At 43.7% G+C, this 27,542-nt stretch overlaps 1 protein-coding gene across 1 annotated transcript in view; it reads right to left on the reverse strand.

Annotated features, from left to right (window-relative positions):
* Positions 1-10,825, reverse strand: part of LOC121283979 (NACHT and WD repeat domain-containing protein 2-like) — a 50,988-nt gene extending 40,163 nt beyond the window's left edge. Inside the window, exons 1-2 of the mRNA XM_041198842.1 lie at positions 10,550-10,825; positions 2,573-2,661 (exon numbers count right to left, since the gene is read on the reverse strand). Of these exons, the coding sequence (XP_041054776.1) occupies positions 2,573-2,661; positions 10,550-10,676 (216 nt within the window). The 5' untranslated portion in view covers positions 10,677-10,825. The remainder of the gene's footprint in view (positions 1-2,572; positions 2,662-10,549) is intronic.
* Positions 10,826-27,542: the final 16,717 nt, after the last annotated feature.

Raw genomic sequence — 27,542 nt, forward strand, 5'->3', positions numbered from 1 at the left:
CGCAGATGCTGCCAGGCCTGCTGAGTTTTTCCAGGTATTTTTGTTTTTATTTTGGATTTCCAGCATCCGCAGTTTTTTGCTTTTATCTTTAATTATCTTAATGACCCTGTCAATGGCCTCAATTGGGGTTCCTCCCAGCTTCATCCCACGTCATTTTCCCTTCGGTGAGTGGGCCCTGCCCCCAAATCGCTGACGAGAAAATTCTGGCCTACCTTTCAAATCCAGAATTATGAATTGAATTTAAATTTCACCAGCCACTATGTAGGATTGGAACCTGGGTCTCCAGAGCATTACCCTGAGCCTCTGGATTACTAGTCCAGTGACATTACCTCTACACCACCATCTCCCCTAGAAATGGTGCTTAATTCCCAGGGGTCCTGGTAATGGAGAGGCGCTTACAGAGGAGGCTGGGTGGAAGAAGCCTACTCTCATCCAACTCTCCTCCTCGCCCACAAGCAGTGCTTTAAGGGAACTTTACCTTCCCCCTGAAATTGTCCTTTCCTCTCTTCAGCTGCCGGGTTTCAAAAAAAAAGCTGCATAACTGGTTAAATCAGAGGCCACCAACTGCATTAAAGTATTTAAATTGCCAACCCACCTCCTGGGAGCATATTGGCTGACTGCCCTTGTCCTGTCTCCATTAAAACTGGAAGTGGATGGGTGGAGTCGGGTTTCATATTTTTAAAATTGCAACATCAGGCATGACTCCAACCAACCAATCTTGGGTTAAAATTCATCCTAAGTGTTGGCAGCTGATTCTATTGTAATTTTTATCATCATCAAAGCTGATCCTATTCTTAAAGACATAAACATAGCACATAGTGTCGGATGTCCTGAAGTTTAAAGTGCATGAAGGCAGACCAGGAGAGCATAGGAATTGTAGAATCTGGAGATGACAGGAGGCATGGGTGAGAGTTGCAGCTGCAACTGAGGCAGGGATTGGATGCAGCTGATGTTGTAGAAGTGGAAGTAGGCAGTCTTTGTGACAGAGAGAAAATGGATTTGGGGTTTGATAAGGCCAGGATCGAATTAGTGTCAAAGGTATTGAGTTTGTGCAGGGCCTGAAGAAGGTGGAAGGAGGATGGCTTTGGTCATCCAATATTTAAGGGAGGATGTTGCTATGCACGTGAGATTGAGGGTGGAATTTTAGGCCATGCTGCGGGAGCCGGAAAATACAATGAGCTGTTCAAAACTCTATCGACTTTTGCGGGACCAGAAGATCCCGCCGGTGGGAGGGGCCATAAAATTCAGCTCTGAATGTCAGACAAGCAGTCTCACAGCACAGGTAGTGAAAGGGTCGAGAGAGATAGAGAGCTTAGGTATTGTCGATGTTACCTCCATAACATTGTTCAACTTCACCCCTGTCTCAGCGCATATACTGCTATCCAAGTTGTTGTTACAGCTAAATTTGACTAATCCAACACACTCCTGGCTAGTATCCCACATTCTATCCTTTAAACTTGAGGTCATCTAAAACTCCGCTGCCTGCGTTTTAACTCACACCAAATTCTGTTCCTCTATTACCCCTGTTCTCGCTGATCTATATTGATTCCCAGTCAAGCAATGGCTTGACTCAAGTTCTCATGCTTGTTTTCAAATCCCTCTATGGCCTTGCCCCTCCCTCAACCCTGGCCTCAAAACCTGCAAGATATCTGTGCTGCTCTGGCTCTTGCCTATTGAGCATCCCAGATTTTAATTGTTCCACCATTGGTGGCCATGCCTTCGATTATCCCAAGCTCTGGAAGTCAATCCCTACATCTCTCTGTCTCTCCATTTCAACTTTAAGTCACTGCTTAAACCTCCCTCTTTGACTAAGCTTTTGGTCATCTGTCCTAACATCTCCATATGTGATTCAATGCCATACATTGTTTCTTAAAGCTACTGTGAAGCCTCGGGACGTTTCATTACATTAAAGGCGCTATATTAATTTAAGTTGTTGTTGAAACTCTGGCGGGCAGGTTTATATCAAACAGAGCTTCATCCTAAGGATAGGGAACCAAGAAAGGATCTGCGGGAAATTACTTTTTTTTCTGCTGAGTACTTCTTTATTTGGTTTCACTGGGAGAGCTCAGTAGGTGCATAAGCAATGTGAGGTGACTGTATGGAAGGCAATAGAGTTTTAGGTTGTATTTTATTTGGGGCCCCGAGTTTAAAATAGATAAAAGGGTTTTGATCGTCTGTGCTTGAAGTATTGTTTCTAGTTTTAGACCCAGCACGTAGTAAAGGATTTTGAGAAAGTTGCAGCAAAGGACCAAGACTAGTTGGAGTAATATACTTTAGAGAAACATTGAATAGATTTATATAAATGCAGAATGATAAAAGGATTGGATTCAATCTGTTTGGATCGCTAAAACCAGAATACCTGGCTGTTTGTTTTATTGCTGTTTTTGGGAGCTTGCTGTGCGCTATTTGGCTGCCGTGTTTCTGTCATGACAACAGAGATTATGTTTCAAAAGTATTTTATTGGCTGTAGAGCTCTTTGGGTTGTTCTGAGGTAATTCAAGTTGCTATATAAGTGCAAGTCTTTCTGTCTCCTTCCTTTATTAAAGTTCCCCAGATAGTTTTTGCTGATTACCTGGAACTCCAGTCCATGCTTGTATCTGCAGTATTCTCGCAGTTTTGGATACACACGTTCCTGCAATGCCTTTCTCTCAGCTTCTGTGTCTGAATAATAGTAGATTGAATAAAACAGCAACAAAATGTGTGTGGGTGTCAGCATCAGTGACATTTAGACTGGAACATTACTTATGAAATGTAATGGTACCAGAATATTAAAGCATGCGACTGATGAAAACTGTAAGTTATGAGTTCCATCAAGATGAGCAAGAAGAAAACAGGAAAGAAATTAGAACTGACCCAATTTTTTTTTTTTAAAGAAACACAATTTAACCAACAGGAATGAAATGTGGGGCTTTCTGTGACAGCTCACTGAATAAATCCACTGTGCAGCGTAGCACTGAACCAAAGGGAAGGCAAGGGACGGAAACAATCATCTCAATCCTGTTGGAAAATATAGAGTTCTGGATGTAATGTGAAAATGGAATCAGGCTTGGCTCTAATTTCCTCCACTACATATTGACAGCCCCCAGATTCTCACCTTCCAGGTTCATCCATGAAGAGAGCAGCTTCCTGGGGGAGACAGTAAGTGCCAGTGTGAGTCAACACCATCACAGCAGAGATTACCCCTGGAAAAGCCTGATTCTAGGGTGGAACCGAACTTGGTAGATCCTAACTTTTGTTTGTTTTTTAAGATACGTGGAGAGTACCAACTGAACAGAGTTACAGGAGTCAGCTGATGAACTTTTAACAAAACATTAAACATTTATTATACAAGAAAAGATGAACTATATTACAATACTCCTTCACCCACAACTATACCTTTACAGATATATACAGATTTGTAAGAATACCACAAATTACAAAATCTATCTTATACTCTAATGTCCACAGTAAGTACACAGTCCGTATACCAACAGGCACCCTGTGGTCAGACACACCTTGCTCTGAAACCATGTGACAGATGCCACCAAGTAAATGCTATGGAACTCTCCTCAACTCCCCCTAGATGCTTGTCACACCATGAGCCAACTAGTCTCACTGCACTCCATCTTTCACAATCTCCTCTCTCCAAGAACTCGCCTTGGAATATTCTCCCAAACCGATGCTTTTTCTCATTCACCTTCCGCAAGGGTTCACCTCCAGGATTTTGAACTCTCCTTCCAATGTTCCTCTTCCCTGGGTCACCACATGCATTCAAGCTGTCTTCCACATACCCTCTCTCATCAACTCAGCCATCAACAGTACCACTGTTTCACATGCCTAGCAAAGAGTTACAGACCTTCAGCTGTCTGTGTGGATTTTCTTCCCTCTTCCAAGCTGTCCTCACTTTAAATTCATTTTCTACAGCTTTTGTCTCTTTAAATCTTAAGTTTGGAGCCTTTCTCTCTGCCCCTCACTCTTAACTTCACTTAACAGAACCTTTTCCAGGTTCCTGCCCTTCCTTTGACTAGAAGGTCTCCTTGGGATTTTCTCCTATTCCACTCCTCTGGATTTTGGAGTTTTTCTTTAGCTTGGGATTGGCTATATGCCCCTTCTAGGCTGCTCCTGCCTGACAGCTATCTTCAAAACCTGCTGAACACCAACAGCTTCCAAAACAAACCTACTGTTTCCAGCTTTTCCCTGTATGCCTTTGGGAGGGACCTGCCTCTCTGGCCCCCTGTTGTTAGGCAACAGTCCAATTCCTGTTTGTTTAACTTAAGTCGTAATCTCTCATTAGAAATGCAAGCATTTTTTAAAGCAAAACTAAAACTCAATTTGACCTTTCTTAACACACAGATATAGAAATACGAATCAAAATTAAACTTTAAAGCTAAAACTCATTCCAAACACCTACAAATATCAATATAACTCATGTAAACTGTCTCTGTTTCCTAACAAAAGTGTGTGAGAGCATCGAAAACAGGCTGGGCGTCAACAATGAAGGTATATAATTCTTACATTACCACCCAGTATTAGAGCCTTATGATTGTTCATTCTGGTACACATGATATGAAATAGGTCAGAGCTCCAAGTACTATGCAGCTTTTCTGTTAGTTTGTGCCACCATGTCCTGTGCAAAAACTTGTATCAGGTAGCCTACTTTACAATGTCTTCACCAATCTACCTCTTGCAGACACCAGGCAGGATTAGACCCGTGCGGAGGTGGGTTTGGAGGCAGGACTGGAAGGATGTAGGAAAGATTGATGTTGGATCAATGGCCCAGCACATTCCCACCCCAGTCAATCTTACTGGAGTAATCATTGGATGGGGCTACCGATCCGGCAGTGGCGGTTGGTCAATAAATACCAATTGAGGATAAATCAGGGAGACAGGGAGGACTCTGTTGGGATGATCCTGGTGGTGGCTGGCCACCCGCTAAGTGCTGAGCCCGGAAGTTCCATGGAGGAAGTCTCCTGGCAGCTATCAGAGCTGGATGGTCCATGCCCCAATGATGGGGCTGGGCGGTTGGGGGAGGAAAGGCTACACACATGCCCGAACAAATCCACCGGAGGGATTTCCTCTCTGATCTGAGGGGCCTACCAGCTTCAGCCCTCATCATTTGTAATTTTGTTGTATGCTTCAGAGGAAGCATTCAAGCTCTTCTTTCTATCTGAGCAGCAGCCACTCCTACAGGCAGGGCTGCCAGCCTTCCAAAGCTGTAGGCTGTTTGGTCAGACCTGCAGTGTCAGGAACCCACCTGACATCCTTAATTGGATAGGGCTCCAGGAGGTGGCCCATTAAGAGGCTGCCTTCAGGAAGATCTCACAGGCAGTCATTAGGGACAGGACTCACTTTTATCACCAACAGATGAATATTTTCTAAAGCGGTAAGATTCTGTCCACTATGTCCACAATAGACATATAGGGTGGAATCATCCCAGGTTAGCGCTAAGTGCAGTAGCGGGCAGGAAAAAGAACATTTTACCCACCGGCCAGAATGGCGACTTTTCACGCCGTATCATCCCAATCCCGCCTCGTTATTCATACGTTCCCGGGAGACAAGCTGCTTCGATGGCGGACAGGCTCTCACTTTCCTGTCACACCGTCACCTCGCTGCTTCCTCAAGCTGGGCACCATATTTAAAGTGCAGCTGCACACACACCTCTCAGTGCTTCCAGCCCAGGACTGCTGCACAGAAGGCATGGCTTTGAAAGGCATCCCTCAAGTGCCTTTGGATGCCGTGGAGGCCCACTATGATGTCATCTATCCCCTCTCTGGCCACAGGAGGTCCAGGAATCTCACCACTTGGGCTTTGTAGGCGATGGCAGTGGTGACCAGTGCCAATGCTACACAGAAGAGGTTGGCCATCTAATGCAGAAAGAGGATGAATGATCTCATCTGTGCCACCAGGGTATGGCAACCATCTCATCACTCTAAACTCATGCACTCAAGCCCATCACATATGGGAGGCGATGGTGTAGTGGTATTGTCGCTGTGATCCACAGACAGGGTAATGCTCTGGGGACCCGGGTTCAAATTCCGCCACGGCAGATGGTGGAATTTTGAATTCAATAAAAATCTGGAATTAAAAGTCCGACGATGACCATGAAACCATTGTTGATTGTTGTAAGAACTCATCTGGTTCACTAATGTCCTTTAGAGAAGGAAATCTGTTGTCCTTATCTGGTCTGGCCTACACGTGACTCCAGACCCACAGCAATGTGCTCTCTGAAATGGCCTAGTAAGCCACTCAGTTGTAACAAGCCGCTACAAAGTCACAAAAAAGGAATGAAACTGGACGGACCACCTGGCATCAACCTAGGTACCAGAAACGATAACGGCAATCTCAGCCCTGTCAACCCTACAAAGTTCTCCTCACTAACATCTGGGGGTTAGTGCCAAAATTGGGAGAGCTGTCTCACAGACTAGTCAAGCAACATAGTCATCCTCACAGAATCATACTTTACAGATAATGTCCTAGACACCAGTAATGACATAAAGGACATAGTTGCTAGACTGTATCTGCAGCAGGAGGTGAGGGAACCAACAAGAGGGAAAACATGCTTGACCTCATTCTCACCAACCAGCCTGCTGCAGATGCATCTGTCCATGATCACCACACAATCATGTGAAGCCTGCACATTGAGGATACCTCCCATTGCGTTGTGTGGCTAAATGGGATAGATTTTGAACAGATCTAGCAACTCAAGACTGGGCATCCATGAGGTGCTGTGGGCCATCAGCAGCAGAATTGTACTTGAACACAATCTGGAACCACATGGCCCTGCATATCCCCCACTCTACCATTACCATCAAGCCAGGGGCTCAACCCTGGTTCAATGAAGAGTGCAGGAAGGCATGCCAGGAGCAGCACCAGCAGGGCATACCTAAAAATGAGGTGTCAACCTGGTGAAGCTATAATACAGGAGTGCTTGTGTGCCAAACCGTATAAGTAGTGAGTGATAGACAAGAGCTAAGTGATCCCACAGCCAATGGATCAGATCTAAGCTCTGAAGTCCTGCCACATCCAGTCGTGAATGGTGATGGACAATTAAACAACTCACTGGAGGAGGAGGTGCCTCAAATATTCCCATTCTCAATGATGGAGAAACTCAGCACATCAGTGCAAAAGATAAGGCATTTGCTATAATCTTCAGCCAGAAGAGCTGAGTGAATGATCCATCTCTGCCCCCTCCAGAGATCCCCAGCATCACAGATGCCAGTCTTCAGCCAATTTGATTCACTCCACATGTTATCAAGAAATGGCTGAAGGCACTGGATACTGCAAAGGCTATTGGCCCTGACAATATTCCAGCAATAGTACTAAAGACTTGTGCTCCAGAACTTGCCGCACCCCTGGCCAAGCTGTTCCAGTACAGCTACTACACTGGCACCTACCAGGCTATGTGGAAAATTGCCCAGGTAAATCCTGTGCGCAAAAAGAAGGACAAATCCAACCCAACCAATTACCGCCCCATTAGTCTACCAATATCAGTAAAGTAATGGAAGGGGTCATCAACAATGCTATCAAGTGGCACTTGCTTAGCAATAACCTGCTCACTGACACCCAGTTTGGGTTCTGCCAGGGCCACTCAGCTCCTGACCTCATTACAGCCTTGGTTCATACATGGACAAAAGAGCTGAACTCCAGAGGTGAGGTGGGAGTGACTGCCCTTGACATCAAGGCCGCATTTGACAGTGTGTGGCATCAAGGAGCCCGACAAAACTGGAGTCAATGGGAATCAGGGGGGAAAACTCTCTGCTGGTTGGAGTCATACCTAGCACAATGGAAGATGGTTGTGGTTGTTGGAGGTCAGTCATCACTGCAGGAGTTCCTCAGGGTAATGTCCTCAGCCCAGCCATCTTCAGCTGCTTCATCAATGACCTTCCTTCCATCATAAGGTCAGAAGTGGGAATGTTCGCTGATGATTGCACAATGTTCAGCATCATTTGCAGCTCCTGAGATACTGAAGCAGACCATGTCCAAATGCAGCAAGACCTGGACAATATCCAGGCTGGGGCTGACAAGTGGCAAGTAACATTCGTGCCACACAAGTGCCAGGCAATGACCATCTCCAACAAGAGAGAATCCAACCATCATTCCTTGATGTTCAATGGCATTACCATCACTGAATCCCCCACTATCAACATCCTGGGGGTTACCATTGACCAGAAACTAAACTGGACTAGTCATATAAATATTGTGGCTACAAGAGCAGGTCAGAGGTTAGGAATCGTGTGACGAGTAACCCACCTCCTGACTCCCCATCTTCAAGGCACAAGTCAAGAGGGTGATGGAATACTCTCCACTTGCCTGGATGAGTGCAGCTTCCACAACACTGAAGCAGCTTGACACTGTCCAAGACAAAGCAGCCCGCTTGATTGGCGCCACATCCACAAACATTCATTCCCTCCACCACTGATGCACAGTGGCAGCAGTGTGTACCATCTGCAAGATGCACTGCAGGTATTCACCAAAGCTCCTTTACAGCACCTTCCAAACTCATGACCACTACCATCTAGAAGGACAAGGGCACTAGATAGATGGGATCACCATCACCTGGAAGTTCCCCTCCAAGTCGCTCACCATCCTGACTTGGAAATATATTGCCATTGCTTCACTGTCGTTGGGTCAAAGTACTGGAACCCCCTTCCTAACAGCACTGTAGATGTACCTACACCACATGGACTGCAACAGTTCAAGAAGGCAGCTCACCGCCACCTTCTGAAATGCAATTAGGAATGGGCAATAAATGCTGGCCCAGCCAGCAAAGCCTACATCCTGTGAATGAATAATGAAAAAAATAATTCACTGGCATCTCACTCACTGCCAGTTCATGGGACATCACCACTCACTCTTTCACATACACCCTCACGTCTTCATCAGATGTCATCTCCTCTGGAGACTGCCTCCTCAGCCCTCACCATCTTGAAGCCATTTGTACAGATAACAACGTGCCCCCACATGCACCCTGGGACACCCCCTTCCCCAGTACAGTCCTCACACTGCAGCCTCTTCCCTTGTCTGAGGCCACTTCTCCCCTTTCCCCAAACCCTAGCCCTGTACCATTGAAAAGCCACATCCGCCTTATGGCTGGTCTGGTAGGTGGGAACCTGCCTGTGAGCCCCCCTAAAAGTCATATGCTGCTGCCTGTGAAACCTGGCGCTGATGACCATGAGTGCTGCCCAAAGCAAGGTAGGCAAACAAACCTCGAAGTCCCAAGTGTAGTGCAGCTCGCCAGATGCACGTCGCTTACATACAGTTGTGAAACAGGTCTGTGTGCAATCATGCTGATGTGCTCAGATTATTCTGGCAAACTGGGTTATAATGATGAGCAGATTATTACATTGAAGTTCCCCAATGTCCGACTGCTGGAAACATGGCCCAACAGTGGCGGGCAGAATGGATGATTGCAATCTAGTTTCAAGATGTCATGAAACCGATTTTTGGCCCTTCTCACTATATTGTCCATTCACGCCACCAAACACGCCCCCTGCCCACGGGCACGGAAAATTCCACGCATAGAGACAATAATGGTTACATACTGTATACTCTTAAAAAAGTGAAATAATATTAAAATGCTCTCGATCATTTTAAATATATTCATGGGGACTCGATGTGAGCCCAATGTTCTTGGCAGTAATAATCACAAAAGTCAACTGCTCGTATGCCTGTAGCATGCATTACGTCTCAGGGAGCTTTGCAGACAGGTATGCAATGCACAGTTAGGGGTGGATTGTTATTATTAACCTTCTGGGTTGCAACCGATAAATATCCGCACACATCTCGATGCTTGAACTGCTGAGATGCGAGAGAAATTAGCGACCGAGTTATCTTTGTGCATGGGACGATCTCTCGCAATGGTAACATTATACATCTGGATAGGAAATTCCACACGAGATTCACCCAAATAGGAATCTCTGGCTCCCCTCCGTCCCTGACCACGTCACCCTAAAACGGTTGCAAAAGTTGCAATTATCAGCGACGAAATTCCATTTCTTTTCCTGATACTACTTCCTCAGGGATTTGGGATCAACCTGATGGCATCGTACTGCCTCCTCTGGTAACAAACACCACGCAGGGAAACCGAATGACAACACCCGCAGCACATTGAAGTCCCGAAAGTTTGACTGCAGAGGGCAACAGCAAGAGATGTTCACAGGATTTCCGGACTTCGTTGCACAGAAAATATATATAATACTTTGTTAATTCCAACATTACAATAATGATCACATTTTAAAAATAAAGTACTGCGCAATGCACAGTTAGGGGTGGATTGTGAGGTGGAGGGATGGGGCAGTAGTTTTTGAGGACACGTTTGAAGGAAGAGAGATGCTGAGAGATGGAGTTCCAGAGGACAGGGGCAAAGTGGCTGAAAATCAAATGTAAAAGTAGTTAAACAAAATAAGGCACAATGGGAAGGGAAGTTAACATTGTAGCCAGTCGTAAAAGAATCAAAAGCTTCTTTTGGAATCAACAGGTATATAAATCGGGAGCCTAATATGTTTAAATTTAAGACAAAAGAGAAGACTTAAACCCAGAAATTAAGACAAAAATAATTCATATTATTTACCTTCTGGGTTGCAACTGATAAATATCCGGACACATCTCGATGCTCGAGCTGCTGAGAGGGGAGAGAAGCTAGCGGCCGAGTTATCTTTGTGCATGGGACGATCTGTCTCAACGGTAACATTAAACATCTGGATGGGAAATTCCACATGAGATTCACCCAAATAGGAAACTCTGGCTCCCCTCCGTCCCTGATCGCATCACCTTAAAACGGTTGCAAAAGTTGCCAATTATCAGCTACGAAATTCCATTTCTTTTCCTGGTGCTACTTCCTCAGGGATTTGGGATCAACTTGATGGCATCGTACTGCCTCCTCTGGTAACAAACACCACACAGGGAAACCGAATGACAACACCCACTGCACATTGAAGTCCCGAAAGTTTGACTGCAGAGGGCAACAGCAAGGGTCAGGCCAGCAAATCGATGTTCACGGGATTTCCAGACTTTGTTGTACAGGAAATATATATAAAATTTTGTTAATATCGACATTACAGTAGTGACCACATTTCAAAAAATAAAGTACTTCATTTGCTTCAAAGCGCTTTGGGACGTTCTGTTTTCCTGACACCGTAATGCAAATCTGGTTTCACTTTAATTATGCACACACCAGTTGGCAACAACCTTCTCACACCCCCAAAAAGTTGACTGTTGCTTTGCACACCCCCACCACCCAGCTTAAATTTTCATTTACAATTTAAATCCAACTTAAAATTAAGTATAGAAATTGTAGGGCTTCCTGTGATTCCAAGAAAGAGACTTCAAACATATTTATATTTTTTTAAAAATGCAGTCATTTCCCACAGGGTACAGAATTAAAGTAATTGGCAGAAGAAGCAAAAGTGATATGAGAAAAAAACTTTTTTTTTTTACACAGCGAGTTGTTAGAATTTGAATCCGCTGCTTGAAAACCTGGAGGAGGCAGGTTCAATCAAAGAATCCAAAAGGGAATTAGACCGTTATCTGAATAGGAAGAAGGTGCAGGGTTACAGGGAGAAAACTGGGGAATGACATTAAAAGGTTCATTTGGAGAGCCGCTGCAGACACGATGGGCTAAACAACCTCCTTCTGTGCTGTAACAATTGTGATTCCAGTAACTGGACTGATGGAGGGTTGTGTGGCTACCAGCAGTTCCATGCGTAGCTAATTGTTGGGCAATGGTGACTCAAGTCTTGGAGTAGGGCCATCCCATAATTGACAGAAGAGTAGGAAAGGAACATAGGAAATAGGAGCAGTAGGCTATTCGGCCTGTCGAGCCTGCTGGTCATCTACCTCTGCCATTTTCCCCACCCAAATAGTGAATCACTCCTATCAAGTTAATTCTGTAAATCTAGTAACCTTTGAATCAGTAAATGCTACAAACAGGAGAGCTCCTATTATTTCAAGCACTTTTTAAAATCAAGGAATTGTAAGCATGAGGTTCCAAACACTGCTAGACTTTAAGAAAGTTGGGTTGGTTGGCTGGGAGAAATAGAAAACAGACAGAGACACACAAGTAATGAGGATAGAAAGAGAGAGCATGTGTCTGCTCCCTCCTTACTTAAAAGCAGCAATTAGTGATGGGTTGTACTGTAAGATGAAAGTGCAGTTGTTTTGGCTGGTTGGCAACTTATGCTTCACATTTACACCTTGTTAAATAACTTCAGAAACCACATTGGTTTGTGTAATTTACAATGTGATGTCAGTAGGTAATTGTTACTTCTGCTGCCTCGCGACATTGTTCGTTAAATACTGCCAATCACTAACATGCACAGAAAACCGTATTTCTTTTTACATATTTCAAGGTCTTCAGCCAATTGCGATCAGCATTGCAAATCAGTCCAGCATTGAAAGTTGAAATCAATTGGCTTATCATTTAGCCCTGCACTGGGAGCGAATACTTGCATAGTAACTGCAGTTACAGCAATATCTTTAATTTTAAATATTGCAGTCTGAATTTCTTTCACCAATGCCCATATGGTCAGGGCTTTTTGAATATAGGTTTTCTTTTAAAGTTTGCATATCAGATTCTTTGCAAACATGTTTCAGATCCTCAAAAGGAGGAACGTTGGTCTTGGGCTACATATATTCAGGACTAACATTTACTTTGTTTACTAACAATACCCTGGAATTCATGTAGGATTCCCATTATGTTTCTTGTCAATTTTAAGAAGGAAACTTTCATTTGCTAGACACACTTTGAATCTTTTAAATCCATCTAAAAGGCAGATGTGGCCTCAAGTTAATGTTCCATTCAAAAGATAGCACTTACTGTGCCTGTGACACGGAGTGTTGCACTAAAGTGTCACTTATTCTAATCCTGCAGTGGGGCTTGAACCCACATCTTTTCCTTAAAGCTGAAAGTGATACTGAGTCAAGGTACTACTAGCAACAAGGAATAATTTAAACGTTGTAATTTCTATTTAGGTATAAGCCAGGATTTTCTGCTCCTGATCGAGGTGGGCGTCATGTTGGGCGTGATTGCAAAATCTCACGAGAAGGCCCAAGGCACAATTTCCGATGACGTAAAAGCAGGAAGCGATTGCGCACTCCCTCCTGTTGATGGTGGGCTGTGTTTCTGCCAACCAAACGTCGCGAATATCATTATCATATTTTTGTATCTCGTTATGGCTCCTACTTGCTGGAATCACACCCCCCACCACATCGAATTTAAATTCCATGTTGGCATGAAATCAGACTGACGGTGTTTTACAACAGCATTTAAATGACGTGCACCTGGCAACCTGCACTTCGCAGGGAACTCCGAGCTTAGTTCACACAACTTAACGCAGTGCTCGCAGGGATCAGTGTTAGGCTTCGAAGATAGTGCTGCTGTGGATTCATAGGGGTCTCCCAGGAAAGTCTGCACAGCGGCCAGACCAGGGTTAAGGCAGGGCTGGCTTTTACTGTGCTACAGAGCAAGGGATCCATTCTGGAAGGGGGCGAGGCTGCACTCAATAAAGGGAAGGGGCCTCATGGCGAAGGCTCCATTGGGAGCGAAGAGTGGGGAAGGTTGTACACAAACACATGACAAGGGGGGCAGTGGGGAAGTAAATCGTCACCCAATTGGAAAATAAGTTCGATAATGAGGCCACCGCCACAGCTGAGACAGTTTAGCATCAGCTCAGTTGACATGCATGGAGCCAGGCAAGTGAAGTGATTATGCCCATTCAAGCAACACCAATTCATCAACGTGGCAATAATTGCTCCTCTAACCCCTCGTGTGCAGCCTTCAAAATCAACAGTCTAATGGAACTGCAGAACTATTGGGTGACTGGACAAGCTTGAAGACCCCCTTTGGAGAAGTGTCCATGGAGCACCCACAGAGGGGATCGCTCCGAACCCCTAAATTATTGCAAGGTAGACACTGAACATTCACCCTAATAATCATCCCAAACCATGCAGTCTTGGAGTGCAGGTTAGGATGATGCAGCGCCTGAAATAAGAACAGAACATCCAGTCAAGTGGCTGAAGCTGTTGGTAGTCATGTGGGTTGAGGGGGGAGTGGGGGTTGTGGTCAACCATCATGTGCACCTCCCACTGGGCATTATTTCAGGGGCCAGGACTCTCTGGCATGCATAAATGGGCCTTGAAGCTACAATCACAAGCAATGCCTTGACTAAAAGTGGACCTTCGGAAACAGATGCTATTCTTGCATCTCTCTCATCAATACTGCAGTGAGGAGACCATCATGAAGATGGAGCCTGATGTTATCGCTGCCTGCATTATTGTTTATAGGCAGGAGAGAAGGAGGAGAACAATTTGATGGAGGCATCTGGCTCACCAAAGGGAGGAGCAGAACAGACATACGAACATACATAAATACATACCAAGGACCAGCAGCACTTCTCCAGACGCAAAGGATGATCCCCGAAAGGCCGTCACGTGTAGAAGCCTCATTAGACTCAGATTCTATAGGTGTTGCATGTGCTACTTGAAGATGAGCACCAACCAGTGTCGCCGACGCCTGCACACGTCAAGGGAACTGGTCATGAACATATACCACCTTTTGCAGGATTTGGCGTCATGGGGAGTTGGAGGGCATCCACTGCCAGTGGAAGCGAAAGTGACCACTGCACTCAACTTCCATGGCAGTGGTTCCTTCCAAGGCTCCACTGGGGACCTATGTGAGATTTCGCAAGCCTCCACCCCCAAATGCATCCAGGAGGTCACAGACGCCATTTTTGCCAAGGCACATAATTTTGTAAACGTCGACAGAGATCAGGCAAACCAGGACATAAGAGCACTGGGCTTTTCTGAGATTTCTGGATTCCCACAGGCGCAGGGTGCCATCAACTGCACTCATGTGGCTCTTAAATCTCCCTGGCAACAAGCAGTCCAGTACTTCAACCACAAAGGCTTCCATTCCCGCAGTGTTCAGCTGATCTCCGACCATAACAAACATATCATGCACGTTTGCACAAGATGCCCTGGAAGTGTCCATGACTCCTACGTCCTCAGGGGGTCTCAGATTCCTGACATCTTCCAGGGACCACACAGGATGCAGATTTGGCTCCTCGGGGAACAAGGGCTACCCACAAAGGATGTGGCTGATCACACCTGTGTGGCAGCCTTAGACTTCTGCTGAGAGAAGGTATAACAAAGCTCATGCCGCAACCCGGACTTTGGTGGAACACACCATAGGAATCCTGAAAATGTGATTCCGATGGCTGGATAGATGTGGCGGAATGCTCCAGTATAGTCCTCAGAGGGTCTCATGCATCATCATGGCTTGCTGTGGTGTAAAATGGGAAGGACCTGGCTGATGAGGAGATGGAAGAGCTGCATGTCTCTTCCGATGAGGAGGAAGTCAAAGGGGATGAGAGTGATGAGGTCCTGGAAGCTGAGGAGGCAGCGAAGGCAGCATTGCACTGGCCAGACTTGTGAATCTCTCATTGCCAGAAGATTCCAGGAGGAGGATGATGAGATGCAGTGAGGACACTCCTGGACGGTCTCCTCCATCATGGGCTAGCTGTGGCATACTCCCTGAAATGGCACACTCATCTGGTAGTTTCAGTTCAGGTTGAAGACTTTCATTGATCACAACGCAAGGATGGAGGTAGCACACCTGAGAATGACGAGGGCAGACACTTACCTGCATGCCATTTAGATGCCCTCTCTGACATACAAGTAGTGTGTCCTTGTGGCCAGACCTTGCCCTTGTGAAGTCCAAAATGATAAGACAACATGAAGCCCTCAAAAGGTACACGCCTTGGCTTACGAGGAGCCCTGTTCTGGCTCATCACACACATAATACTATTGTATTGGTCCTCAGCACATTGAGAGAAGCAACAATGAGCGATTTTAATGCAGACTTAAAGGCTGATGTGGTCCTCAGAGATCACCATTTGCAAACTAAATCAGTAACCTGCTGGAGAGTGAAGGCAATGGGACAAACATCGCTGTCCACCAACTTTGTGAAGCTACCATTCTCCCCGCAATAGTCACAAGTTCAGAGTTGCATGCGTTCAAGGTTGGATGTCTCACCGCCTGCACACAAGTGTGTCATTGCTTCGTCAACTTGAGGTGGCAAGGTTTCTCCACTTGGAGCTGAGCTCATCACATTTCATCTGGGAACGTTTGACACTTGCCTGGCTCAGCGGAGTGCACATAATCTCTCTGAAGAGACTCATAGCCTGGAAACCCTGCTAAGTGACAGCGAGCATATGGAGTGTCAGAGTACATGAGCCTTCTGCAAGTATCATCACCTGTTCCCTTCAGCACCACACCTCCATGTCTCAAGAAGGCAGACAAGATAGGGGGACACCTCCACCTCAATGGTGCAGGGCCAACACAGGACCGCGCAACACTTGGGTACGAGATTCTTGCAGCAACTATGCTTTACATTAAAGAGCAGGCATTACTGATCTGGTGAGTGACTCTGAAATGAAACACTCACTGTGGTCAGAAGGTAACACACTGCACAGAGGTCCACAATTGCCATTAGTGTGTGCAGGAACCAAGGTTTCACACCTGATTGACATTAACATAGCTCATCAGAAGGAGGCATACATGGAGAAATGAAATGATTGGGAGTGTATTTACATTTGTGAACATTATGTACAAGTATCTAACTTGTGCCCGCATTGTACAACTACATCTTCTTCACTTTCCTTACCCTGCCACTACCTACGTCTTGGACCAGAAAGGCTTTCTCCCTGGTGTCCTGGGCAATATTTATTCCTCCATCAACATCACTAAAACAGATTATTTGATCACTACATCAAAGTTATTTGTGGGATTTTGCAGTACAAAAATCAGCTGTTCCATTTTCCACACTACATCAGTGACTATACTTCATTCATTGTAAAACACTTCGGGACATCTGGAAATTATGAAAGATGCTATATACATGCAATCTTCTTGCATTTTTTTTAGGCAACACCTGCAACCAGTAAAATGATGATCATTAATTCTGCAGCATGTGCCTGTTCACAGTATATATAAAGATATAGGTTTCTGATTACAGGATGTGGGGTTCATTCACTCCTCCCGACCATGTTCACTCTCTGCTTTCCTCACTGATCATGACATATTTTCTCAAATTTGGCTTTCAAATTCCTGACTTTTTTGGACATCAGGACACTGGACACACTAAGACTCAGCTGCTATGATACTGATCTGAACTGATGTTTACATTTTAAATTTAATCAATTTATAGTCCTTCCCCACACCTTCTGTTCTCTGGTGAGCCCGTGCCTGACCTATTGGTTCTATAGGCTTCTCAGTTTTAGCTATATGGTTCCTGGCCAAAGATTCACTCTGCTAGGCTGAAGTACATTCCAGTATTGAGGGAAATGGAGAAGAGAATTCAGGCAATGACACAGCCTGGTTTGACCCCAGTTTTCACTGAGATAGAGTCCGTGGTGGTCTCGTTGATGCAGATCAGGGCTTGCATGTCATCATGAAGGATGGTGACAAATTTCTGAAGGCAGCCAGATTTGAGAAGCATACATAAGCCTTCATGGTTGACACAGTCAAAGGCTTTCATGAGGTTGAAAAAGACTGCATACAGTGAATGGTTGGCACTGTTCCTTACACTTTTCTTGAATTTGTGGTGCAGTGAATGTCTGTGGTGCCTCTTGATGGGTGAAAACCACAACACAACTCTGGAAGGAGCTCCCGTCTACAGGGAGTAGACGGTTGAGGAAGATCCATGCAAAGATCCTCCCAGTGGCAAACAGTACGGAGACTCCTCTGTAGTTATTGCTATCAGAATTGTCTCCCTTCTTGAATATAGTCATAATCACAATGTCCCTGAGATCCCAGGTGAGGGATATGAGGTTGTGTGGGCAGTGCCAAGAGTGTATCTCCATCGTGTTTCAGAATTTCAGCAGGGATTCCATCTGCTCCAAAGGCTTTGTTGTTTTTCAGCTGCTCAATGGCTTTTTCAACTTTGCTCTGTACTGAGGTAACGCCGAGACCAAGCTGGACTGGGTATTCAGGAATGGAGTTAAAAGGCTTCTGAGTCAGAGGCTTCCATTTTTCTTGCTGCAATTCTGCACCTCACCACCACCACCAAGTTATCCATAGGCACAAATATAATACAAAACAAATGGAAAACTGTTCAACCCATGCCACCTACAATCCAAAGCCATTTCAACTTCAGTCATAGAACTTCAGTATGCAGATGACACTTGTGTGTGTGCTCACTCAAACTGAGCTCCAGGTCATTGTCAACTCCTTCTCCAAAGCATATGAGGAAATGGGCCTTTCACTAAACACCCGGAAAACTAAGATGCTCTTCCAAGTAGCTCCGACAGCCCAATACCTCCCCCAATCAATTAAGATCAGTGGAAAGGTCCTGGAAAATGTGGGCTATTTTCTGGATTTGGGAGCTTCCTCTCAATTTGCTAGCTCAGCCTTCGGCCAACTGTAGAATTAGTATTTGAGGACAAAGACCTCGAACCTGAGACTAAGGTCATGGTTTACTGGGCAGCAGTGATCCCCACGCACCTTTATGCTTCGGAGACTTGGACAACCTACAGCAGACACTTCAAAGCACTGGAAAAGTGTCATCTGCAATGTCTTCGCAAGATACTCCAAATCAAATGGAAAGAAAGAGGCTCAAACAGCGGCATGGTGTCCCAAGCCAACTTGCTGTGTACAGTTTTGGTCTCCTTATTTAGGAAAGGATATAAATGCGTCTTTGGAACTCTCTTCCCCAGAGAGTGGTAGAGGGTCACTGAACATTTTAAGGCAGAGTTGGATAGATCGTTGACAAATGTTATCGGAGGTATGTGGAGTTGGGGCCACGATCAGATCAGCCATGAGCTGATTGAATGGCGGAGCAGGCTCAACATGCCAAATGGCCTGTTCCTGCTCCTAATTCATTTTTCGTATGCCCAGCGTCGAGGCGCTAGTCACTCAAAACCAGCTCCCCTGGGCGGGACATGTCATTTGTATGTCTGACACCCGACACCTGAAGCAACTGCTCTACTCAGAGTTCAGTCACAGCAAGACACTCCCAGGAGTATAGCAGAAACACTTTAGGGATGTCCTCAAATCATCCTTGAAGACGTCAAATATACCTGCCACATGGGATACCCTGGCTTGTGACTGACCATAAAGGAGAAGGCTCATTTGGGAAGACACTGAACACATCAAGACACTTTGTTGGGAACATGCAGAGGTGAATTCAAGGTTTCAGGGGAGCACACAAACGTCCAAACTACCCACCTACCCAATTCTTCAAGACCACCTGTGCTGCATGTGACAGAGTCTATAAGATCTCACAATGGATTTATCAGCCATCTCAGAACCATCAAACCAGAATGGGAGCAAATCATCCTTGATCCGAAGGGACCGCCCAAGAAGATATTTCTTCACTACCTCTGAATCTGGATCTTATCATTCCCACAGAAATGTTTCCATCAATGCGTCCTCCGATAAGCCACCCTTCAAATAGCTTCTGCACTTCAGTCGCTCCCCACTGTCTCACAACTTGCACAACAATTGATAAATGCTTCAAACCAACTCCACACGGACCTCAGGACTCCCTCCTACTACCTCCTCTCTATTCCACATTTACTACCAAGATACGTGCATCCTCATAATTGTTTCACAACCAGGTCTATGTAACTTGTTATGAATGTAAAGTTTTAGAAGATGACTATGTTTTGTGATTGTTTCTTTAATTCAAAGTAAAATGGAGGAAATGAGAGTGTCTTGTGACCTGTTTGAATTCTGCCCAATAACAAGACTGGGTAGCTTGGTTACCATGGGGACAAGGGGCCCAGGTTGAGATTTACTGGGAGCAAGGTGTAAAACGTTCACACCTGAAAACAAAGGCAAGAGCAGCTGGGCTAACAGTGGACAGACTTTCAGTTTCCAAGATTTTGGACAGAAAGCAGAGTGAGAGGTCTCACAGGGAGACAAAAGGCTGCAAAACTTTATCCTCTCTTTCAGAATATCAGGATTAACCATTCAAGTACACCCAGTGGTCAGCAGTGAGAAGGCAGCTGCTACGAGCTCTCTGCAAGGTACCAAGCAGAATGCAGGAGGAAGGAAGCTCTCTGATCAAAGAGATGCATCCTGTGGCAATCTATTCTAAAGACTCTGGATGATTTGCCCTGGTGAGGCTGGGAGGAGAAACTGCTGGAGTAGATCTTACTGTTGGTAGTTGGTTTGGAGATTTGCTGAAAACTGAGGAAACTGCCTTTTGACAGTCACTCGATATTACAACTCAGCGAAGTGGGGAGGTGTGAACCTATTAGAACCTGGAAGGGGCTTTCCTGTAAAGTTTGTAGTCCTGTGGTGAGTATGTTGTATGGCATTATCGGATGTATTAAGTTTTAACAAGGATTTTTTTCTGTACTTTAGAGTATTAGTTATTTAATAGGTAATGTTTAGTCAATGTTGCTTGCAGTTGGTTTATTACAGTAAAAATCTTAAAACTTGACATCTTGTCATGCAATTCCTTTAAGTTGTCATTGGGAATTCAAATCTCTTGTTTAAAGCTGTCGGCCTCTCTGGGGATCATAACAAGCTTGAGATTTTCCTGTGTCCATTTGCTTGCACATTTTGGCTACCACTCCAACAATCCTATTTCCACTTTCTTAAAATCACTATTCTCTCTTGCCCAGGCCATTCCCCCATAAAGACCATAGCTCTGCTCCCTTAAGCAAAAAGGGACACAGAAATTGAATATGGCAGATGACTGGTTTAGCCATTCACTGCCAAATCTGGCAGGATCAACTATTTGTAGTCAGCATTATAAAATATCCCAAGGTGCTTCACAGGAGCATAACAAAGCAAAACTTGACATGAAGCCACAGAGGACAACACTAGTCCAGATGGCCAAAAGCTCAGCCAAAGAGGCAGTCTGCAAGGAGAGTCCCAAAGGAAGAGAAAGCAGACAGGCAGAGAGGTTCAAGGGGAACTTAAGGTCCAGGCATCTGAAATACAGTCACCATCGCTGGAGTGAGCAAAATCAGGTTAGATAGCTGGCCAGCATTATGATGATGGTCTCACCTCTAAGTGTGCTTTCTAGTAGAAAGTAGTTGGCAGCCAAGAGCAGGGCCATTTTCCCTGAACCCTTGCCCAGTGCTTTTTCCTTTTTGCTTCTACACTTGCCAACCTGCAATGTACAAAGAGATGGAAAATTGTGGGCTACTGAGCCCAATTCTAGCATTTGACTTAGCCCAAAACAATGTTTGCATGGGTCAAAGAAGCATCTATCTATTGAACCATTATGGAAGCCTAGACATTTCAACCTCCACTTCAGCAGGAATGCTGTTCGCTGATGATGAATACCCACAGATATTAGAAAATACTAGTATAAATTATAGTCGCCAATCTTTGGCTATGAGGTAGCAAAAATGATCCTTTTAAACTATATTACCAAAATCTGGATGTACTTGAATGGTTAATCCTGATATTCTGAAAGTGAGGATAAAGTTTTGCAGTAAAGTTATGAAGGACACAAGACTCCCATGCAGCTACCAAATGTTCCTAATTAAGTTTGGAGCCATGTTGTGCTAAATCTGTCAAGATTGCAAGTTAAAGGCAAAATGCTGTGGATGCTGGAATTCTGAAATAAAACAAAAAAATGCTGGAAAAACTCAGGTCTGGCAGCATCTGTGGAGAGAAAAACAGTTAACGTTTTGAGTCCATATTACTCTTCTTCACATTGCAAGGTTAGTTGATGCGTCTTGATATCTGAGTAAGCAACCAAGATGTTAGAAAGAAGATATTGTCAGAAGGTGACTTTCTTCTTATAATTGAGGTGATGGAAGCAATAGTTGAACTTTGAAAAATACTGTATGTACGCATGTAAAAGACAAATTTTGAGGTCAAATTTTAGGCCAAAAGTCAAGGGGCAGACTTTCTTATGGTCATGTTTTTGAGGTGTTGATATGTGCTTGATTTGAGCTCAAGTGAAATCCAAAAACGGCTGTCACAATGGAATAAAATAAAAACCAACAACACTAAATAATTCATATTATTAACATTTACTTATTTTATAACTATATACATTTCATCCAACGCAATATAAGTATTAAATTAACTACAATACCACATTGAAACCCTTCAAATTCACTCTGAGCACCTTCTGAATCACTGAATTCGTCCCAATTACCTGGTTATATAGCATTGTCTGGATCATCTTCATCACTAGTAACTTCAGCATCATCATCCCACAAGTAATCGTCCTCTATACCATTGAGTGCATTCATAGTCCATATTTTAGAATTCAGTTTTTGACAATATCGGGATCAAGTTCATTTTGTGTGTCTATGATCCTTGTTGCTAGTGAGGTGCTGCATATTTCTACCCTTAGTGAATGTTTTTTCACCTTCCAACATTCAATTGTTCCCCATCTTTCGGATATCCTTGAGACGTTTATTTGTACACACGTCCAAGGGTTGAACAACATGCAAGACAGAAAGGAATGACTGCCACGGTGTTGGTCAATCTCTCATCACTGACTACACCTTCAACTAGGTAGGATTTGAACATGTCCCAAATGAGCAAACCTTTTTTTTTGCTTTATCCTGGTCTCAAATTCTACACTTCTTTGATTCTTTATTGCAACTACCTTCATCCATCCAGTCTTTTTTGTGAACATGGATGAATGGATGATAAGGCCTTTCTGAAATTTCTCCATAATTTCTCCTCCTGGAAGTGTCCTGCCACAACTCTGTTCTAAGTAGAGCAGTTGCTTCGGGAGTCTGGTATCAGGCATACGAACACGTTCTGCTCAGCTGGTTTTGAGTGATCAACACCCCAATGCCAGACATATTGGGAGAGGACAGTGCTGTTGCCTTTCTTGGCACCAGCTTTGGAGGATCTTGCAAAGGCACATTTAGTCACTGCATTCCAGTATGCATATGACACTTGTGTGTGCATTCACTCAGAAACTGAGCTCCAGGTCATTGTAGACTCCTTCTCCAAAGCATATGAGAAAATGGGCCTTTCACCTGGAAAATAGCAAGATCCTCTTTCAACCACCTCCCACCATTGATTAAGATCAATGGTGAGGTCCTGGAAAATGTCAGTAATTTTCCATATCTTGGGAGCCTCCAATTGACAAAGGCAGACATAGATGAAGAAATTCATCATCGCCTTCGATGTGCCAGTTCTGAAGAAAAGAGTATTTGAGGGCTAGGATGTCAAACCTGAGACTAAAGTCATAATTTACCAGGCTGCCTGTAATCCCTGTGCTCTTATATGCTTCAGAGGCTTGGACAATCTACAGCAGGCACCTCAAAGTACATCTACCTAGGGCATTAACTGTTATCAGCCCAGATATTCTTGCATTCTGCATGACTTTCACCACTCTCAACACACCATGCAGTGCCTTATGAGGAAAAATAATCAGAATCACCAGTACAGAAATATAATTACTTTGGAATGTCATTTGTAAGACTAAAGTCTAGACTTTTACAGCTTGTCAGCTGATTAAAAAACTCTGGAACAAGTGGGTGGAGATTTGCAAAGAATCTAATTGAGTCGGAAATTGGAAGTTTATTTTTCTTACTGAATTACAAGGAATTACAGTACATCATTATTACAGATACCATTTAATGTCACAATGCTGCAAGGTTTTCAATTCTTCAGCTCAGTTAACTAGTTGAGGCATCATCAGGAAATGTAAAAAAATGGCTGGGCTCAACTTATTAAAAATAAATTGTGAAGCCATGGCATTTATTACTGACTTAATTTCCTGTATTTATTAGTGTTAATTCAGCCACTTTGGGTGCACCCTGCACTAATGGCGATATAGTATGTTATGACACAAATTAGCACCTGCTCATAACCAGTGCATACCAACACACAGCTTTACGGAAACAAAATTATTTTAAATAGTTTTTCATCATTTAGGTGTTACGTATGCACTGACTACTTGGAACTATCATAATTTCAGTTCCAGTGTGTCCATTGAAACTGTATCTGTATTTTTTGTTCAATTGAGCTGACCTATAACAAAATCAGAAACTGAATTATATCCATGTAAAGTTATATATTTACTTGAAGGAATGATTCATGAAATTGAAGATACAAAGCGAAAAATGCTTCATTCTAAAAAGGTTACCTTGCACTCCCGGATAGGGTATAGTTCCAAGCAAGTGGACAGGTCCCTTGTACCTAATTTAATTGGCCATATGGGAATGAATGTGGCAAGTACTGGCAAGCTATTGTTACAGCTAAGATTGAACTTGATCTGATGTCCATACACATGCACTCACAAGGCTTACTAAACAGCAATGAGCAGTGTGAACTTTGGCTGATTCTAAGCACTCTTTAGCCCTGGGATGCAAAAAACCAATTGTAAGGTCCCAAATGCATTCCTAACCAAGGTCAGGACAGCTAGTATTGAACCAGAGGTTTGGCTGATCTGTGCTTACTGGGATTTTCTGGTCCTACCCATGACGGGGGTGGTGGGGGAGAATTTGATGGAGCAGCCAAAGGTCCGTAAACTGCGTGTGGGAATTTCTGGTCCTGCAAGGGACGGGACTGGAAAATCCCGGCCACTGACTTACAATACAAAGACAAACCAATTCTAATAAAACTATTCCTAATTATACAATCTCGGAGTTGAAATGAACTGGAAACAAGCACAAAATTAATGTCTCAAGTGAATTAAAAAACTGTAAATTTGTCTCTCTCCATCCCACAGATTAATGAATCTAAAGACTCAACTCTCTGCAAAAACTGTGTTGTGTCAATTAGATCCCTGGAAAAAATAGCAATAGAGGACCGAAGGTTATAAAGGACAAATGGAAACAGAGATAATGATTTATGATGGCATATAATGATTCCTGTACTACTGGAATTATGAAAGGGTCAACTGTGGAAAGCAGCCTGTCAAGAATTAGTAATGAACATTTAAGTTCAGAATGATGTGTGGGTTTAATCCAGGGCTTTAGGGGGAATATGTAACACAACCTTTGTGTGACTAAACCAGTAGGATAAAAACTACAAGAGGCTAGATTGTTTATGGAGGGATCGGGCTGAGGCCAAGACAGCCTTTTTACGTTACAGGCTCCGTTATGTCTCAAAATGTTATCCAAAGCAGCTAGAAGTTTCACGTTTAATTCTAAGGTGATTCTTCAAAGAATCCCGAGAGAACAAATATCTCTATAATCCACTTTGATTTTTAAAAATTTGTTCTAGGGATGTGGGTGTCACTGGCTAGGGCAGCATTTATTGCCCATCCCTCATTGCACTTGTTCAGGGGGTATTTAAGAGTCAATCACATTATTGCGGATCTGGAATCACATGTAGGCCAGACCAAGTAAGGACAGATTTCCTTCCCTACACTAGTGAACCAGTCAATTGACAATGGCTTCATGGTCATCATTAGACTTAATTCCAGATATTTATTGAATTCAAATTCCACCAAGGCTCCTTCGACAGCACCTCCCAAACCCATGACCACTACCATCTAGAAGGACGAGGATAGCAGATAAATAGCAACACCACCACCTGGAAGTTCCCCTCCAAGTCACTCACCATCCTGACTTGCAAATATATTGCTGTTCCTTCACTGTTGCTGGGTCAAAATCCTGGAACTCCCTTCCTAATAGCACTGTGGGTGCACCTACACCACATGGACTGCAGCAGTTCAAGAAGGCAGCTCACCATCATTGTCTCAAGTGCAACTAGGGATGGGCAATAAATGCTGGCCCAGCCAGTGAAGCCCACATCCTGTGAATGAATAAAAATACCCTGGGGGATTTGAAACCTGGTACCCAGAGCATTTTCCTGGGTCTCTGGATTGCCAGTCCAGTGACAATGCCACTACACCACCACCTCACGTATTCACATTTAATTCTAAGGTGGTTCTTCAAATATTCCTGAGAGAACAAACATCTCTATAATCCACTTTAATTACTGAGATGTGGTCACATAAAATTGTATACTTACTGCTACTGAGCTGTTAGTGATGTAGTCATGAATAGGAGACTGAAGTCTACAGTCCAATGTTCAAATCAAGACAAAAACAAACCCAGTGGAACACAGGTACCCTATCATTGCAGACATATGAATTAAAAAGTTAAAGAATTGCAACATCTTTGAAAGGCCTTGAATGCTGCCAACAATGTGCAAGTGCTTGTTTTATAGTAATCAAGATGTATATTTAAATAAGTCTTAATAAATATCCTTCTGCCTGCTAAAAATCTTGCAGTAGATTCCATAATCTTAGCACAGATAGTTCAGCTTGATAAGTGTTCGCTTATCCACTTGCAAGATTAATGCACTTATTACTATAATTTAATGAAAAGATGTAATTAGCACATACCAATCATAGTAAAAACGAGCAGACACATCAATAATTCAAAGTTTGCCACCCTATCAAACCTCTTCTGCAGAATCCCCGAATGGGCCTACAGAGGCCCAGACACATCACAAACAATTACTAATGTTACCAATTGGAGAGAGGTTTGCACCTCATCGAAGGAGTCATTAGGCATCTCAAACTGGTATTTCTAACTGTGGCATAATTATGATCTCCTAGAAGTACTCATGATGATTAGATTGGCATTAAAAAGAATCAAAATAGACAAACCCTCCCTCCAACATCCAAGATCCGTGTTCAGGGAGAGGTCGCTATTTAACATTAGTAGTGGAGGGGAGCACATGCCTGTCAGCTCTTATTCTGTTCCTCTACCAACAACATATTTAAGTGGTGAAGTTTCCTCCTAAACTGTCAGTTTCTTTGACTGAATTATAGCACAATTTTAAACTTGGATAGATTTCTTAGTAATACAAGGGGCTCTTTCACCCCCAGATAATTGATCTGTGCAGATCTACAAATTTCCGCTGGCTATTCATCTATCCCCATTTATCTGTACAATTTAATCCTGACCTGCAACCTTTTTTGACACAATTACATTGCCCCGTCTGGACATGGGTTACAGTATTTGATCACCTCAATCCATACCCACTCTTTCCAATAAGGCTACCTAATAAATGTCAAGCCAAATAGGGATGGGCTGCACCTTCTATATTCTGAGAACAAAGAATAACTCACTCCCAATGAGATAAAAAATCTCTAGCTTCTTCTTGAACATAATCATTCGGCATTAACTGCCTTTGCTGGGATTCTGCTCCACATTTCTACTTGGGGGGGTTTACTTATATGATGTGGGGAAACTGAGAGTCTTCCCAAACAGGTATATGGGATAGTGAGGGAAAATGGCATTGAGGTAGATGATCTCTTTGAATGGTGGAGCAGGTTTGAGGGGCTGAATTGCCTACGCCTGCTCTTATTTCGTGTTCCTATGCCACACATATATATTGAAAAGTGCTATGTCACATTACACATACCATGACTTGGGCTGAAATGTGAAGATTTCAGATAAAATGTAAAGAAATAAAGCTTGCATAAAGTTTCAAATTTTTATTTAACATTTGTACATAATAAATACAAGTTTTAACAGCCAATACACTGCAGAAAACATTTTGCACATTTGCTTTCTCTGCTTGAAGTACTGACACTGTACAATGTATAATATGGATAATTAGCCCCATGTATAGACAATTAAAAGGGAACATATAGTTTGAAAACTCTT

This window comes from Carcharodon carcharias, chromosome 11 (assembly GCF_017639515.1).
Source record: "Carcharodon carcharias isolate sCarCar2 chromosome 11, sCarCar2.pri, whole genome shotgun sequence".
Classification (NCBI taxonomy): Eukaryota; Metazoa; Chordata; class Chondrichthyes; order Lamniformes; family Lamnidae; genus Carcharodon; species Carcharodon carcharias.